The sequence below is a fragment of the Neovison vison genome, chromosome 8 (genome assembly GCF_020171115.1).
Source record: "Neovison vison isolate M4711 chromosome 8, ASM_NN_V1, whole genome shotgun sequence".
Lineage (NCBI taxonomy): Eukaryota > Metazoa > Chordata > Mammalia > Carnivora > Mustelidae > Neogale > Neogale vison.
The window spans coordinates 63257657-63273805 of NC_058098.1; the positions used below are offsets into that span (position 1 = coordinate 63257657).

Here is a 16149-nt window from a genome sequence, read left to right on the forward strand (position 1 = left end):
CTTTCTTTGCACCTTCCCACCATGCCTGGCCAGGGGGTCTGCGGCTGTGGGCCGCCAGCATTCACAGAGAGCCCACTGCCCGTGCAGAGCAACAATGAAGGCTTGGTGTTAGCTCCCATCTGGCCTCCAAGCTGTGATGCCCGGGAGCTGAGCCCACAAACACGTGGGGGCAGTGCTCTGTCCCATCAGATGTGTCATAAGGAACATGACTCAGTGCTGTGTGCTGGCTGAGCTCACAGCCAGGGGGAAGTGAGAGGGCTGCCAGGGTTAGGACTCTGAAGAATCACTTTCTCAATGAAAGGAACAAGAGAATCATGCTGGTGACATTCAGTGGCTTGAATGTCACAAACTGTCAGAGACCCAGAGGGTTAGAGTCTCATATTGGGAAGCCCCAAAAAACTCCTGAAGACTGAATTAATTGGCATCTGTGGAGGGTTTCACACAGCTGCCTTGTTCCGAGCGTCCTTCTGGGTGGGAGGCGGTGGGGCTGGTGGGAAGTGATGCCCAGAGGGCCAGGCTGTGTTCAGGCACCCCTCACTACCTGACAACATCGTCACAAGGCTTGAGGGGCCTAGAGCTGAGCTGCAGGCAGCCGTCATCAGGGGAACCTCAGGCTGCTCCCTTCAGGTCCAGGGACTAAAGGCCCTTAGGAGCACCCTTTTGCAGATACCCTGCACAGGAGGCAGCACAAGGAGAACTGCAGGGGAGCACCAAGGGGAGCACAGAGAGCATCACAGGGAGCTTCCCCGGGAGCATAGGGAACATGGAGGGAGGAAGGGGCGGGGAGGCATGGGGAGTACTGTAGGTCAGCATGGGGAGCACTATGCCAACCCCATCCCCACAGCTGGGCCTCAAGTGCCTCCATGAATGACGGCCCAAAGTTAGGGATCACTTCCAATACCACAATGCAGATACAAATGGTAAATAAGATGTAGACTTTGGTCTAATACGTATGGTTTCTCCAAAATCTCCCTCTAGAAAATACAGCAAGGCTTTTTTAAAAGATACAGACCGTGACTCAAACCCCAATTCTATCCCATCTGGAAAAATTTCACCTCAATCAAGTTGTTCTCTCTCATCTGCAAACTGGAATAAGTCACGATAAGGTGATGAGACAGAATTAAACCATAATGCTCACACGGGTACGCATGCACGAGGGCTTTGACTGATGGTGAACTCCCGTCTCTTCAAAATATACTTAATGAGCTAGTTCTCCCTGAACCATACCATCTACTTTCTAGACCTTGTAAACGAGAACACAGTATTTTCTGAGCTTCTGTGTGCTCAAGCTCAAGTATATAGCTTCTGTGCGTGGCTTGCAGAACTCAGCAAAATTCTCCCGGAGTGACCCTGACAGACCTCTGTGACTCAAGATGCGGGGCAGGCCCAAAGAATGAAATCTGCCCTGAGGTAAGATAACAAAGGGCTTCAGGAAAAAGCAGCTGGAAGGCGAGTGATGACAGTAACCCCCTTGGAGAAGGGAAGACGGGACACTGAGGGGCCATGACAGAGGTCTTTAGGCTTGGAAAGAACATGCTGGAAACAGAGCAGGAAAGGAAAGGATGGATGGACCTCCCTATTCTCCTTCCATGCTAAATTAAACCAAGTGTTCCCGAAGTGGGGCTGGACTGAGAGTCACGACACACAGCCCCCTCCTTCAGAACTTCTCCACAGAGCCGTCCGACAGAAAGTGATGCCATCTCAACAGGACAGCAAAGGATGAAGGGTGAGCGGCTTCATCAAAACACTGAGGGGACACGGAATTCTGTGTGACAAGAGGGACCACACATTTCTGAAAGCCCTCCCTGAGGACTCCTGCCACCGGAGGCGCCTAGAGAAGATGAAATGCGGCATGTTTTGGACTAGCTGCGGCCCTGCACAGTACCAGCCACCCGGCTCCTTGGTCCCCGGCAACGAGGCGACAACACATGAGTTATCACCCGCTGCCCACAATGGGTGCTTTCTTGGGTGGGCCACCTGACCCCGGGGCGCTGGCTGCTGCCCAGGAGGCAGTCAGTCAAGAAGCCTCAGAAGGCTTTTAACAGTTTGCTCTGCAAACAAAGCAGCTCTGATCGAGGGTGTGGGTGTGCGAGGAGGGTTAGTGAGGGCCGTGGCTAAAAAAGCTCCGGGAGCGTCCCTGAGGGTGAGGAATTCTCCACCAAGCAGCTGGGCTGCAGAAACGCTTGGGACCCAACAGCAGGCAGAAGGGGAGCATGGATGAGGGGGGCAGCTTCGCCTTGCAGTCACACTACGACCACTGCTTCCAGAAGAAGCCCCAGAGCACTTGTGCTCCTCAAAAAGGCCAGCGGCCACTACAGACCCAATCCTCAGCTTGACCAGCATTTATTACATGCTGCCTGGGTGCCAGGGACCCTCCTGGCAGCTGGGGCCACAGCCATGAATGAAACCAGTTCGTGATTTCAAAGAGGGGGATTGGGGCTGGAAAAATAGTAATTCAGGTGCTGAGAAGTGGAAAACAACAGAAGGCATGGTTAGGAGGGGTAGAGGGGCGACTGGACATCATCACGTACAGAATGGCCAGTGCTCCCCTAATGAGAGGATGACTGAACAGGGAGATGCCTGGAAAGCGCAAGCTCCTGGGACAGTGGGAGCAGGGTGCTGAGCTTACAGAGCAGCAGGGGCGAGTCTGGGGTGCACAGGGAGGCCCATGAATCATGCTCCCAGCAGATGGGAAAGCCCCCCAGAGCTGGTGCTTTTTTTTAGAGGCTCCCCTGGCTGCTGGTTGGAGAGCCCCTGACAGGGGGAATGAATGGCTAGGAGGCTGGGACAATAAACTGGGGGCTCGTGGCAGTGAGGCCTGGAGGAAACGGGAGAAGAGGTGGACAGGGCCAGATCCTGGATCTTCTTAGGGCAAGACCACCAGGCTATATACCACTGCAGCAGTATGTGGTGTGAGAAGGAGAGAAGTCAGGGTGACCATGGCATGGCCATCTGTAGGCCCTGAGGCTAGCAGCTGGTAGGGGGAGGGGAGAGCAGGGGCACAGCACTGGCACAGTGAGGTGGGGTTTGGATTCACCTCTCCCCTGCAACGTGTTTGGCAAAGGTCGCCTAGAGCGAGTGTCTTACCGTGGGGTGTGGAAGGGGCAGACCATTTTGTAACAGGCTAAGCTTTTTGTTCTGAATTGGCCTCAGGGTAGCTAACCCACCCAAGAAGAAACGAGCACCATGGAGAACTATAATCAAAAGCGGACACTGGCGGCCACCGTCTGGCCACGTGAGCTTGGGTGACTCCTCCAGCCTCTGCGCTTCAGTCTCCCCATCTAGACAATGGGCTAATAACAGAACCCGGGCCCCACACATCTGCTGTGAGCACTAAGCGAAGTGAATTAATGGACGTGAACATCACTGAACAGAAAACAGTGAACTTAACTCTACAGAGAGACAGACAGGCGGATGCATATGGACGCAGAGCTCTAATTTTCGCCTTTGGAATCCCCTCAGCTGATGAGCAAACCCTCCTGCGGTTTTTAGAGTAACAAGATGGGAACAAGTATATGTATGCCAGCCCAACACTAAGCGTGAGAGGACGCAGAGCCCAGAGGGCTGCAAGAGCACGCAGAGGCAGACAGGAGGAGGAAGAACGAGAAAAGCAAGAGAACAGAGGAGCTGGAAGAGGAGAGGAAGAGAGCACCAAGAATTCAGCAAAACCAAAGAAAACCAACCAAACTGAATCAGCAAATCCTTCGTAGAGCAGGAGAGGGCCACTCCTCCCCGAGGAGGGGACAGGGGATGGTGGGGACGTGTGTGGAATGGGCTGCCCACCCCAATGTACCTGAACCACTGACCCTAGACTATCAAGGTCCAGAACCTGGGCTCCAGAAGGTTCCGAGGTTGACTGTGACCAGCAGAGGGCATGCTTCTGGGCATCACCAAGAAAACCACCAAACCCTGCCCCTGACACCTCACTTCTCAGCAACCTGAGGGGTTACCGAGGATACACATGGCCCTGGCTGCAGCTCATGGGCCAGGGGAACATCTGGAAAGGTCTCTGCCAGCAGGCTGGTGTGCGCAGACGCACACTGAGGCCTGGACTGCACGCGCCAGGCTGTAGCCCACGCACTAGCAAGGCCGCCAGGGCTCCGTCGCTCCTCTTCTGGATTCCAGCCCTGCGCCTTCCTCCTTGTCACTAAGGGAAGTGGGACGGACCCAAGGCAAACGGGCAACCTCAGGAAAGTAACTGCCCAAACCCAGAGGCACTGCTCCTTTGTCGCTTGCTGGCAGACGGCCAACTCTTTCTCTACCGCACGGACCCCGCACCCCTCTACCCGTACTCTGAGGCTGGCACCTACCGTAAGCGGCTCTCCCTGCAGCGCCTGCAGGATGAAGTTGCTGACGACCCGGCCATCGTTCATGTGCATGCGTGGCCCAAAGGTGTTGAAGATTCTGGCCACGCGCACTTCAACGCCTTCCTGGAACAGGAGAGGAGGGTGTGGGATGCATTCATTTCACCTTGTGTTTCCAGCACCTGGACCGTGAATAAGTCTGAAAACGCCCTGCTTTTCACTCCCAGATGAGAGAGGCTTTCTGGCTGTGTCTATACAACACGTTCACTAACAAATCTGAGTACTGCACAGAGTTATACCAAACTCGAATGTGTCCCGGATTCCACACCCATCCAGCCACCAGCAGAGAATCTGAGAGGCAGCAAACAGTACAAAGGAAAGAAATGTTTGCTGAACACCTTTTCCCCAGTAAATAAATATCTATTTCCCAAACAGGACCATGCCGTGCATACTCTCTTACAGTCTTCTTCACATGGTATTTTGCCCAAGTTTACCAGTCAACAGTGATTTTAAATGTCAATGAATGTTTAGTAGCTGATGCAAAGAAATACAAGCAAGGTCTTCATCCTGGAAAAGGAGGGACATACACGCATTCTTAAAGAGGCACACTGCCCTACACCCCCAATCTGTTCCCATGGGAAACAGACTTGTTTTAGTGAAAAACTAAAGACAATGCAGCGCCCCCTACAGGTTACTGGCTACAAGGCCCAGAGAGATGGGTGCCAACATAGAGAGCAGCTGTCTCTACGTGGTTGGATTATAGGTGTTTATTTTCTTCTACGTGTTTTTTAAGTCTTTTTTTCTTACAATAAATATGCATTACTTTCGTATCAGGAAAAGTATATTTCAAAATATGTAATAAAAAAAGTAGGCTTTTTAAACCCCCAAAGCCTTCTTGAAACTCTCTCATGCAATTGTTAATTTCACAAGCTGCTTCTTTATGAACCAAAAGTTTACACACTCAGGTTTTTATCACACTCCAAACTGGTGGACTTTCACAGTGTCCATGTGTCTGATCTGTTTCACCCATCAGACTACGGATGTGCATTTTCCAGGTGTCGAGGGCAGGCAGGATGGCAGGGTGAGGCCCAGGGGCTCGTGTGCTCTCCAGCCCCACTTCCCCTAGCTCTGCCATACTGCACTTGGGAAAGGAGCGGTATTCCCGTCACAGGGGCTCACAAAAAGCCAGTCCCTGCATAACCCTTGGCATGGGCCTTGCAGTGAGAAGCAGTGGTTGCTACTGTTGTCTCTACTCATCCAGAAAGTTTTCTTTTCTAATTCTACCGCTTCAGGTCTGGCACAGGCTGGGGTCTGAAGGACCCTCAATGAACAGGGCTGACTTAGCACAGACTCTTCCACCGGTGTAATGAGTGAGAGGTGATCAGGTACGTGTCTCAAGGACCCATGCGGCCTCCGTGTGGTTGGAGGCACCCGCTGGCCACTTCTGCCCCCAGAAGCCTCATCTCTGCCCCAGTTACTAGACAAACACGAGCAGTTTTTACGGGCACTGAGATCTGAAACGGTCGGGAAGCATGGATCCAGCATACAGCTAGCTCACTTCTAGAAACCAGACGGCTATATTTTTGCTGATGCCTCCCAGCACTGCATTATAATGCTCCTGTGAGCTATTCAGAGTTTTAGGATTAAGGTATGAACTATAATCCTAGGTCCAAGATTAAGTCAACTTGTTTCTCTGCCGGACTACTCAGAGAGTATTTCCAAAATGGAGGGTGGAGGCGAAAGCAGAGATACTGATCCCAACAGAAAAGAACTCAAAAAGTATCCACTTGCATTTCATTGTTAAGATGAAGAAAGAATTAGAAGTAGATGAATAGGGTGTTACTCCAGAAAAAGAGTGGAAAAACCTCAACAAAGTTACAAGAGTCAAACCAACATGCCCAGCAGGAGGAAGCTCAATGAGCTACGCAAGGTTTGCAACCAATCAAATGCTTTCCTCCTCTGGACTTGTCTGTCCTCCAGAACCGCCTTCCAGAACATGGCCTCATAGAAGCTGCATTCTGTAGACATAAACTGGCCAGCGTACATGGACTTGTTTGTTTTGGTTTTCCCATTTGAACTGTGAACTTAAGTGTGACAGGACAACGTCTCGGGACCAGCACAGCTGCTGGGATAGCCGCCACGCTTTTCTGACCACTCCAGCTCTCAAACTCAAATGAAATAAACATAAACCCAAGGCTCCCTCAACTTAAGACCTGCTCTCCTCTCACACTCTGGCATCTCCTAGAGTTTGTGTACTGCTTCATCAGGACACAAAGGCCACCCCCATTCAGCAGGCACAGTTCAGCAGCCCTCATTCCCTGGGATTCTGCAGGGGCCCCAGGTAGGAGGGCAGACCCGTCAGCAGGTACTAGCATGGACGCTTATGGTGGCAGCCCAGTGGGTGTTCACATCCACACTTTGGAGCAAAGTATAATGACTCCCCATCTCAGGCCTGAAGAAAGGGTCAATGTCTGACCAAAGCCTGCTTCCCTGAACGAAAACCCAGTAGGTGCCCAACAGGCGGTGATGTCTCTTCAGGGAGACCCTCCTCTGCAGGACCAATGAGCAAACACATGCGCCAACTCTTTTTCTCACAGTCAACGTTCCATCTGCTGGGGGCAGGGTTCTGCCAACTACTGGGCTGGTGCATCTGAGTTTCCACCACGGCCCAAGGCCAGGTCTCTGCACACTCGCACACACAACACTGATTCGGAAAGGAACTGCTGGTCATTAAGAATGGTTGGGTTTGGCTGTGTCCGTGGTTTTGTCCCGGGTGGGGATCAGGAGTCATTCACTTATGATTCCAAGCACCAAGAAGTTTTTATGAAGCATCAGGATGACTCCTCCAAGTTTGAGGTACAGCAACATAGAATATACAACCAGAAGCAACTTCAGAGAAGACGATGCTCAGGGTGCCACTCCAGTGAGTGTATGTCAGCACACATAGGTAAAGAGCATGTGGCTTGCCTGATAACTGGGCTTCAGAAACGGTGGCCAGGTTACAATATTATACAACCGCAGCTGGGTGAGCTGCCATCAGGAGGTCTCCTTCCCTATTTCTAGTGCCCAGAAACGGGGAGGGGTTCGGTAGGCAGGCCTGACTGATCAGCCAACAGTAACCCAAGAGACACAGTGATGTTTGGAACAAAGACTCCTCCCTCCGCAGACATCTCCAGAGGACAGAAATGTCGCCAGCAAGGATCCAGTGGGCTACCCTCAAAAGCTCGCTTTCAAGTGCAATCACTCCTTGGCAAGCACCGTCTCAAGCCACTGGACCACACAGAACGATCCCAGTCCCTGTCTTCACTATGGCAGGTGCAGGAAAATGGAACACAGGGGCCTCACGTCAGGAGGGAGCAAGTGCTGACTGTCTGTCACCCCCTCCGTGGTGCGGGGAGCCTGCCCTGAAGGGGATACCTAAGGCAGGGATGGGGTCAGTGAAATAACCAAAAGGGCTCCCAAGTCCAACAGGACTAACTTGGTGATGCTTCCATAATCTTCCCCACGCACTGGGACAAGGGCACACATCACAAAAGCAACAGGACCATGAGACCGTGAACACTGAACCATGTAATTCCCACATGGCTTCTCCTAAATGCATCCTAATGGGGTCTGCTCCCTCCCTGGGGAAAGGACGGAGGCCACTACAGAACACAGAGCAATCTTGCTGAGCATGATTCTCCAAGGTGCTAAAAAGCTGTAATCCACTCTCGGTGGTGGCACAGGGACAAGGCCATACCAGGTCAGGGGACAGCAGTTATGTGTCCATCTGGCAATCTCCCTCAACAGCCCTGGTTTGGTCTTAACAATCAGTCCAGAGTGTTCGCCACGCAGCAGGCTAGGCCAACACTCACACCGGGGCCAAGAGAGGTCAAGTACTACTCTACCAGTTTCTAGGCGTGGAGGGCAGGTGCTCAGTGAGCAAGCGGCAGAACTGGCAAACAAGGCGACTCTGGGACGTCACCCCAGCGGGTCACTACCACCTTCAAACATTTGACTGGAAAGCTGCTTGCTGAATATCTATTTTTTGAACTAAAATAAACATACCAACTATTTAATTTTTTCAAAGTATTCTGATGCTGGGAGCACATGGGTATCTCAGTAGGTTAAGTCACTGCCTTCGGCTCAGGTCATGATCTCAAGGTCCTGGGATCGAGCCCCGCATTGGGCTCTCTGCTCAGCAGGGAACCTGCTTCCCCCCACTCTCTCTGCCCACTTGTGATCTCGCTCTGTCAAATAATTAAAATTTTTTTAAAAAAAGTATTCTGATGCTGGAAGATAAAACAAAACACTTGAGACCCCCAAACTAGATGATTTCTGAGTTTTCTGGCTTTCTGCTCTGCTAGTCTACAGTTTTATGAAGGGTGGCTTGTTTTGCAGACCCAGCCCCATGGGTGGGCCACAGACCCCAGACAGTCCTACTCATGCAGGGCCAGGAGCTCACGTGCACACCAACCACCGACCACAGCATGCAGACAAGTCCCCACATTTATACAAGTGCTGCACCCAAGGGCACAGAGAAAGTGCACTTTAATTGCTCCCTGGCAAGTTCAAAGGACAGGTTTCTCCTGGTATCCGAAAGTCACACGTTCCTATGAAACCCTTCAGAAGCAGGAATGACATATAAAGAAGCAATCACCATCAGCTTCTCTGGAAAAAATTATGAGCTTTCCCAGACCCCCAGAATAGCCTCTCTTAAGGCTTTTCTGATACTGCAGACACATCTTGCTAACAGGAACAGCATCAGTCGCGATTACGCTCAGATGCTCACAGACACGCAGGTCAGAGCTCTGACACCGGGCATGATGCTGAGTGGGGCTCCCAGGGATGCGGCGCAGGGTGTCACCACCTTGGTAACGGCTCACTGCAAAACAAACTTTGAACACTAGCTTCGCTTTTCGCGTATTTTTGTAAAGGTGACAATCCTCTTTGGTTCCATCTCATTCCATCCCCTGGAAGACTCACGGGACCTTCTCTTTCTGTGAAGGACGTGTTTGGAAACGTGTATGTGGGACAGATTTTTCTGGGAAATCCAGTTCTATTTCAAATACGTTAGGGTATTTCCATACATGAAAATGAACTCAGAATTCCGAGAATCCTTTGGAAAAGGGAAAATCTTCCTTTAGATCTTCAGAAAAGTTCTTTAGAAACAGATCTTTAAAATCTTTAGAAAAAGATCGTTCATACCTCTTTTCTTGACTACATTCTCAAACCTTATACACTGCATTTATTCAGAGTAAGATAAAAACCGCACACCATATGCAGTCTTCACAATGAAGTGACAACTTACACTTAAGAAAGATGTGTCATGTATAAAAAAGAGTTAAAGTTATTAAAATAACTAATTAAAAATATGCAAAGGTTGATGGTTTCCCATTCTCGCTGGTCATTCTTTTTTTTTTTTTTTTCATTTGTTTCCAGACACACAGCCTAAATTGTACACCCAAAGCCTTGAATCTATCCTGCTATCCCGAAAGGCTGAATATTCTAGTTATGAACAGAGAACGTCACAACACCGCTCCCCACTAGCTACCCACACTGTTCTAAGAAGCAGCTGGCAATTTCTGAGTAAATTGTGTGGACTACTGGCTCTGGGTGTCCTCACTGCCCACGGTCCTTCAGAGGAGCACCAATGTCCTTGGACTTGCAGCTGCATCTTCTCTAGCTGAACCAAGCTTCCTCACCTGCAATGCCCCACCAGGGCCACTGGCAGCTAGGTAGCCGGGGCGGGAGGGGGGGTTCAAACTGCACTTACTAGCCGAGGAGCTCAACACAAGTTTTGCAGCTACTTTCCCATCTATAAAATGGGTGACCCACCCACTACCTTTAAGGGGTCATGAGAATGAGGTGAGGTTCAACAGATTTGCCCTATAGGCTGAGCCCTAACAGAGGCCAGTGCCCCACAGGCACTCCTCGCCCACAGGGCCCGGGTCCTCTGCAGCACCCACTGCAGCCCGGCACGGCACAGCCTCCAGACTGCAGGGCACCCTGCTGAGCACTCAGAGTCCAGAAGGGCTACATCCACTAAGAATGAGAGCAGCAAAGTTAGAGTTCTGAAAATCAGGCACTTTCGGGCGGGAACCCAAGAGGGTCTGACACAGACCAGGCCATTCCCAAAGAGGCCAACCCTGACCACCCCCCAACCAGGTCACACCCGAAGGGCCGACATTGACTCCCCAACACCAAGCCACACCCAAAGGGCCGACACGGACTCCCCAATACCAAGCCACACCCAAAGGGCCAACCCTGACCCCCCAAGACCAGGCCACACCCAGAAGGCCAACCCTTATCACCCTAAGGCTAGGTCACTCCCAGAGGGCCAACCCCATGTGGGCAGGAGGTGCTCGACCCACTCTTTCTGACAGCTAAGACAAAATCCCGAGTAAAAGATTTGTTTTAATGATGTAAATGTTTACATTCTCACAATCTTCACAGGGTGGTGTTTATTTTCCTTTGTTTTGTCCTTATTTTCATCTCCAGATAGGATTATGGGTAACAACTTCTCTTCCTTCCTACGCATGTGTGTTTTCTTACTGTCTGTTCCTGCCACAGAGCAGGAACGCAAACACCTCTCAACCACAGGAAATGCAGCCATGTTTCTTTCCACCTCCTCATCAAGGGTCCAGCCTAAAGACAGAGAGAGGATCCCAAAGGGGCCTGGTCTTGGACCCAGGGCTTTCCCTATAAGGGAGCATAGTATTTGTAACACAAATACTAGGGGAGGGATGGTGGGAAGCCCGTGCTGCGCCTTCCTCACAGACCTCTTTAGAGCTGTGATTCAGGCAAGGTCCCAGTGACCTCTGTCCCAGCCCACCACCCTTGACCATGCTGTCCCCACAGAGACATAACCTCCACTTGTCTGCTGGGCCACCACCAGAACTAGAAATGATCTGGTCCCTCCCTGACCTAATGGCCATGTCGACGGAGCAGGAGCAGTGCTACTGCATCACATCAGGTCAGAAGTACCAACTCACCATGAGGGGCAGGTGGCATTTCCGGACAGCAGTGACCGGAACACTCCCCCAGGCAGACCCGAGTCCCTGGGCAGGTGTACTGAGCAGTGTGATGAGACTGGATGGATCTACAGATACCAGGTGCTATCAGCCTAGACCCCAAGCTCCTCAAAAAGCATAGAGCCTTGCTTCCCCAAGGCTTTCTCAGACCTAGGACCATCCATGCACTTCTCCCACATGCAGAGCCCTCAGTGTCGCAGGAAGAACCCAATACTGACTTGACCACCACGTGACTCTCCCATCCACGCAACAGTCATCTGTTCGGGCCTCCTGTATGTGAAGCACATGCCAGACATTCCACAGCAGAGGCAGCAGTCCCGGGAGTGACTGTCCTTCCCAAGGACAGCCCCTGCTATGCAGGGACACCCTTGTGTCGGCACTCTTATCAGGGACACGTAGGCACACACCAACTGTATACACAGGAGCTTCTAATGGGAACATGACTTTATAGTTTTCCGGCCAATGCTGCCTCTGCCATTAACCTCCCAAGACCTCTGTGGGCAGAAAGGTAAATGCCGACAGATCCAGATTTTTTGAGATGCTATATTCCTGAGTTCATGAGCCAGCTGACGTGTGCAGATGCAGGGCTGGTTTGTGTTTGAAAAAAGCACCCTGGCTAGTGCCCGGGTGTGTAGCACAGTTCCTGGCATACAGTCAGTGCTCAATAAATGTTGGCTCTACTATTACTAAATACTATGATTACCGTGAGCACCTACCCTGAGAAAGCAGGTGTTCTCCAGAGACTCACTAGACTCTTTAAATAAAAACTAAAATAAACATACCAACTATTTAATTTTTTCAAAGTATTCTGATGCCGGGAGCACCTGGGTATCTCAGTAGGTTAAGCCGCTGCCTTTCGGCTCAGGTCATGATCTCAGAGTCCTGGGATCGAGCCCCGCATCGGGGTCTATGCTCAGCAGGGAGCCTGCTTCCCCCACCCCCTCTGCCTGCCTCTCTGTCTACTTGCGATCTCTGTCAAATAAATAAATAAAATCTTAAAAAAAAAAACCCTAAGAGATCAATTAAAATGTCCTATTTGCCCACCAGCTTCACCCTATATAAAAACTAATACCACAAGACTGAAAGCACAAGTACACAGTTGAGAAGCACAACAGTCTTCAAACCTATTCTGTAGTAAAATGCAACATGTGCCCCCTTCAAGCCTTCAGGTTAGTTTTCTCAAGCACCAACATATCCAAAGGCTGGTCTCCACATCTCAGAGACCTTCCCAAACTGTGGCATCAAGTATTCTGGGCTCAAGACCGATAAAGCAATGTCCTTTCCAGAGCTCTTTTATGCCTCTTAAAATAAATAGATAATAACAAGCCGGTGGCCCAAAGTAGCTTAGAAAGCAATTAGTGTTTCCTCTGGCTGAGAGAGAAGACAGAATAAACACCTCCATTGGCACAGTATCCTGTGTCTCTAATGTTGGTATTTCATTAAAAATATGAGGAAAAAGCTCCCAACAACTCTGAGAAAAAAAAAAGACACTCAGGGACTCTCAGTGGCAGGCACATTGACACGCCTCTTCCGTCATGCAAAACACAGGGCTGTCTCAATCTGAGCTCGCCTGCACGCGGGACCCTCGGCCTCAGAATGCTGCTCCCAGGGACAGACATCCAAATCTCCAGTCCTAGGAGCATAGGCCACACCAGCTGACTCCAGTCCGCAATGATTTGACCCCATGCCCCTCCCTCCCCCAACCAGAGGGCACGTCCATGAGGGATCCAAAAGCTGGTCCAAGCTCAGGGACGGTGACTGAAAAAAAAAAGACAGGCTAGTCTGGACCCTCGCCTGCAGTCACAGTGCTGTGACAGAGGGGTCACAGGTCCAAGGCGCATGGAGGCAGAGCCAGGGTGCCTGACACTCCACCTCTCAGTCTTGTGGGCTCCTTCTGCTACAGCATGTGGGTGAGCAGATCCGCAACATGACATCATCCATGGGAGAAGCCCCCCGGGTGTGGCAATATATAATTAAGAAATCAGGAAACAGTAGTAAATAACTATAAATAATCCCTAGAAAGATTCAAATTAAAGAAATCACAAATTCATTTTTATACCTATTAAATAAGTCCAAAAAAAGTAAAAAAAAAAAAAATAATAAAGTTCACTGATTTGGAGGCTTCAGGAAAACAGAAGCATTAACTGCTGGTGGGCAATCAGGCAATAGAGAAATGTACCTTCGGAGCCATGCAACAGCACTCCTCACTGAAACATTTATCTCCACGGGAGATTGTTTTTTAAAAAGAACATACACAGGAAAAGCTGTTGACAACACTACTCATTTACAAAAGTGGGAAACTAAGCTTCCCCAGTCACCACTGTCAGGCAGACTTAATCACGGCATTTCATTGCCATATGGCCGCTCTGAGTTTGATGAAACAGGCATTCCACGCGTCTACACCCCAAGCCCCCAGAACCCGGTTCAATACCTGCTTCATGTAGGCATAGCACATGGTCTCAGCAACGCGCTTCCCTTCATCGTAGCAGGCTCGGGGTCCTATTGGATTCACGTGGCCCCAGTAATCCTCACTCTGAGGGTGGACTTCAGGATCTAGGAGTACGGAAAAGTCAGACTGTGTTCATCAGGTTCATATGCATTCTCAACGATGAATACTTATGATGCTCAAGATTGTTCCAGAAAGACCAAGGTAAACATTTACACATGGGGAGATACCTATCTGTGTGGGACAGTCCATTCTCCCAAGTTCCAGAGTAACACGCTGCTCTTACCTCTCATATTAACTAAGGATGGTGTTTTACATGGAAAAAAAAATAAATTAAAAGACCAAGGTCTCTCAAATTCAAGCTTCTCCTCTCCCGTAAATCGTTCTTAACACTTAACAAGACTATAATTAAATGTAATCTATGTGAAGGGATATATGGTTCCACTTTATATTTATAAAGCACATAATTATAGTAAAGCACTGTACTTACTGAAATGATTTTAAGAGCATCTCTGCAGAACACAAGGACTTTCCCATGTGCCAACAACCCAAGAACAAACTTGAGAGGCTCACTAAGAACCTCAGTGAGACGATTATTATCTTGGTCAATGGAGGTAGAAGGACAGAGTGCCGTAAGGGCTGCTTGTTTCTTTAGCATACATTTTATATTTCCCAATTCCTGTCTTTCGGGTGTGTAAATCAATCCCATTTTACAAAGTGCCAAGGGAACAGACTATTTAAAGAAGCCGAGTAACAAATTCTTTTGTAACGCAAGTATATTTTTGGAATGTGAATTAAAACCTAACGTATATGGTACATACGGCCACACTTAAAATGTATAAATCTTTGCCAAGAAATCTGGACAATGTACAGGAACTCTATATGATACATTCAGTTCTTACTTATCTTAAAGCCAAAATCTGACTACAGTTCATGGGGACAACAGGACCCACGCAGGACAGAGACGTGAACGCACAGGTGCCTGAGCCAGCCGGCCCCCTTCAGGAGGCTGGCAGCCCCCTGCAGTGTGACAGTATCAAGGCACAGATTCTGACCTCTCGAAATGCTGCTGTGATTTAAAATTCTCTTAAGAAGGGGGCATAGTTTTCCTGCAGGATCAGGGGGAGGATCCATGGGGAATATCTCCCAAGAGAAGAAAACCAGTGACTTAATTTCACACAGATGTAACAGATGATGGAGAGCAGACCTTTTCTGGGCATTTCTGACAATAACTGGGCCTCCTAGACTCCAAAGAGACCATCCTAAATTTAGCAAATGGCAAGAAACAGAAGATCAGACACACCCCTGCCTCTGCCCCTCAATGAGCACCCCCGGGCTGAGGTGTCCAGATGCTCAAGTTCAAGAAATGGTTTTGTAAAGTTCCCACATTGTCATTATAAAAGATCTAGAGTCAAAATTGACTTCCAATTTCTCAGCATGTTGTGAGGCTAACCCACCAAGCCCCCATTCCACGATGCATCCGTTTACTGCACTGATCAAACCCCAGAGCCGGCCACTTACACCCAGGGGTCATTTAAGAACCTTAAGGAACACAAAGTGTCCTCAAATATGCAGATAATAAATGAGGAAGAAAGCTGGACATGGAAAAACATGTGACTGTGTCCTCTTGGACCAATAAGAGGAGTACCTTCATATTTCAGACATTTAAAAAGCTTCAGTCCTTTGAACTGTATCAACACCACTCCTCCTGTGACACAGGAAGCAAAGGGGAACCCTCCCATGCTCTATAAAGGGAAACACACCAATCCCTTGGGAAGTCTGGCTCTGGGAAGGACAGGAAGGGGGAATGCAAGTCCACTCAATGCCTGTTCCAAAAGCAACGGGACGAACAGGTTGGCGGCGGCTGCTTTTAACTGCCCAGATTTCGAAGTGGATGATGCTGCCCCTTTTCACGGGGATTACAAAGACTAGACCTGCACTTAGCAGAATTTCTGTTTCTGTAATTTTTTTTCACTTGATTTCCTTATTTAAAAAAACAACAACACACATCTCTTGCTATTTTGTCCCGACTTCCTCACTTCTCCACCCAGAATAACGATGCATAGCAGACGAATTACACCAGGTCAGAGTCCAGCTTTCCCTGCGTCAACTGAGAAGATCTCTACGATGCTGCAGCAGCTGGTCTGGGGCCGAACAGAAATCAACGTGAACGGCACTGCAGCCTTCGCCCGGTCCCAATGCTGGCCACCTTCACAGGCCTCACAGCTGGGGAGGTGCTACAGGTTGGCAAAACACACTCAGCAGTTTTCTGGCACTACCAACTTAAGACTGTTCCAGAAATCACTATACAACAGGTCAGGCAATCAGCACCTCTCTCTGTGCCAGGCGAGCGAAGGCCAACCTCGGAGATCTCAGTGGGTCAGGC

The 16149-nt window shown here is 49.7% G+C and overlaps 1 protein-coding gene across 3 annotated transcripts in view; it reads right to left on the reverse strand.

Annotated features, from left to right (window-relative positions):
- The window catches only part of UXS1 (UDP-glucuronate decarboxylase 1), a 90182-nt gene that overhangs the window by 13450 nt on the left and 60583 nt on the right, over positions 1 to 16149 (reverse strand). For all 3 annotated transcript variants that reach the window (XM_044263782.1, XM_044263781.1, XM_044263780.1), the window contains 2 exons: positions 13749 to 13870; positions 4311 to 4430 (listed from right to left, as the gene is read on the reverse strand). In XM_044263782.1, coding sequence (XP_044119717.1) covers positions 4311 to 4430; positions 13749 to 13870 — 242 coding nt within the window. The remainder of the gene's footprint in view (positions 1 to 4310; positions 4431 to 13748; positions 13871 to 16149) is intronic.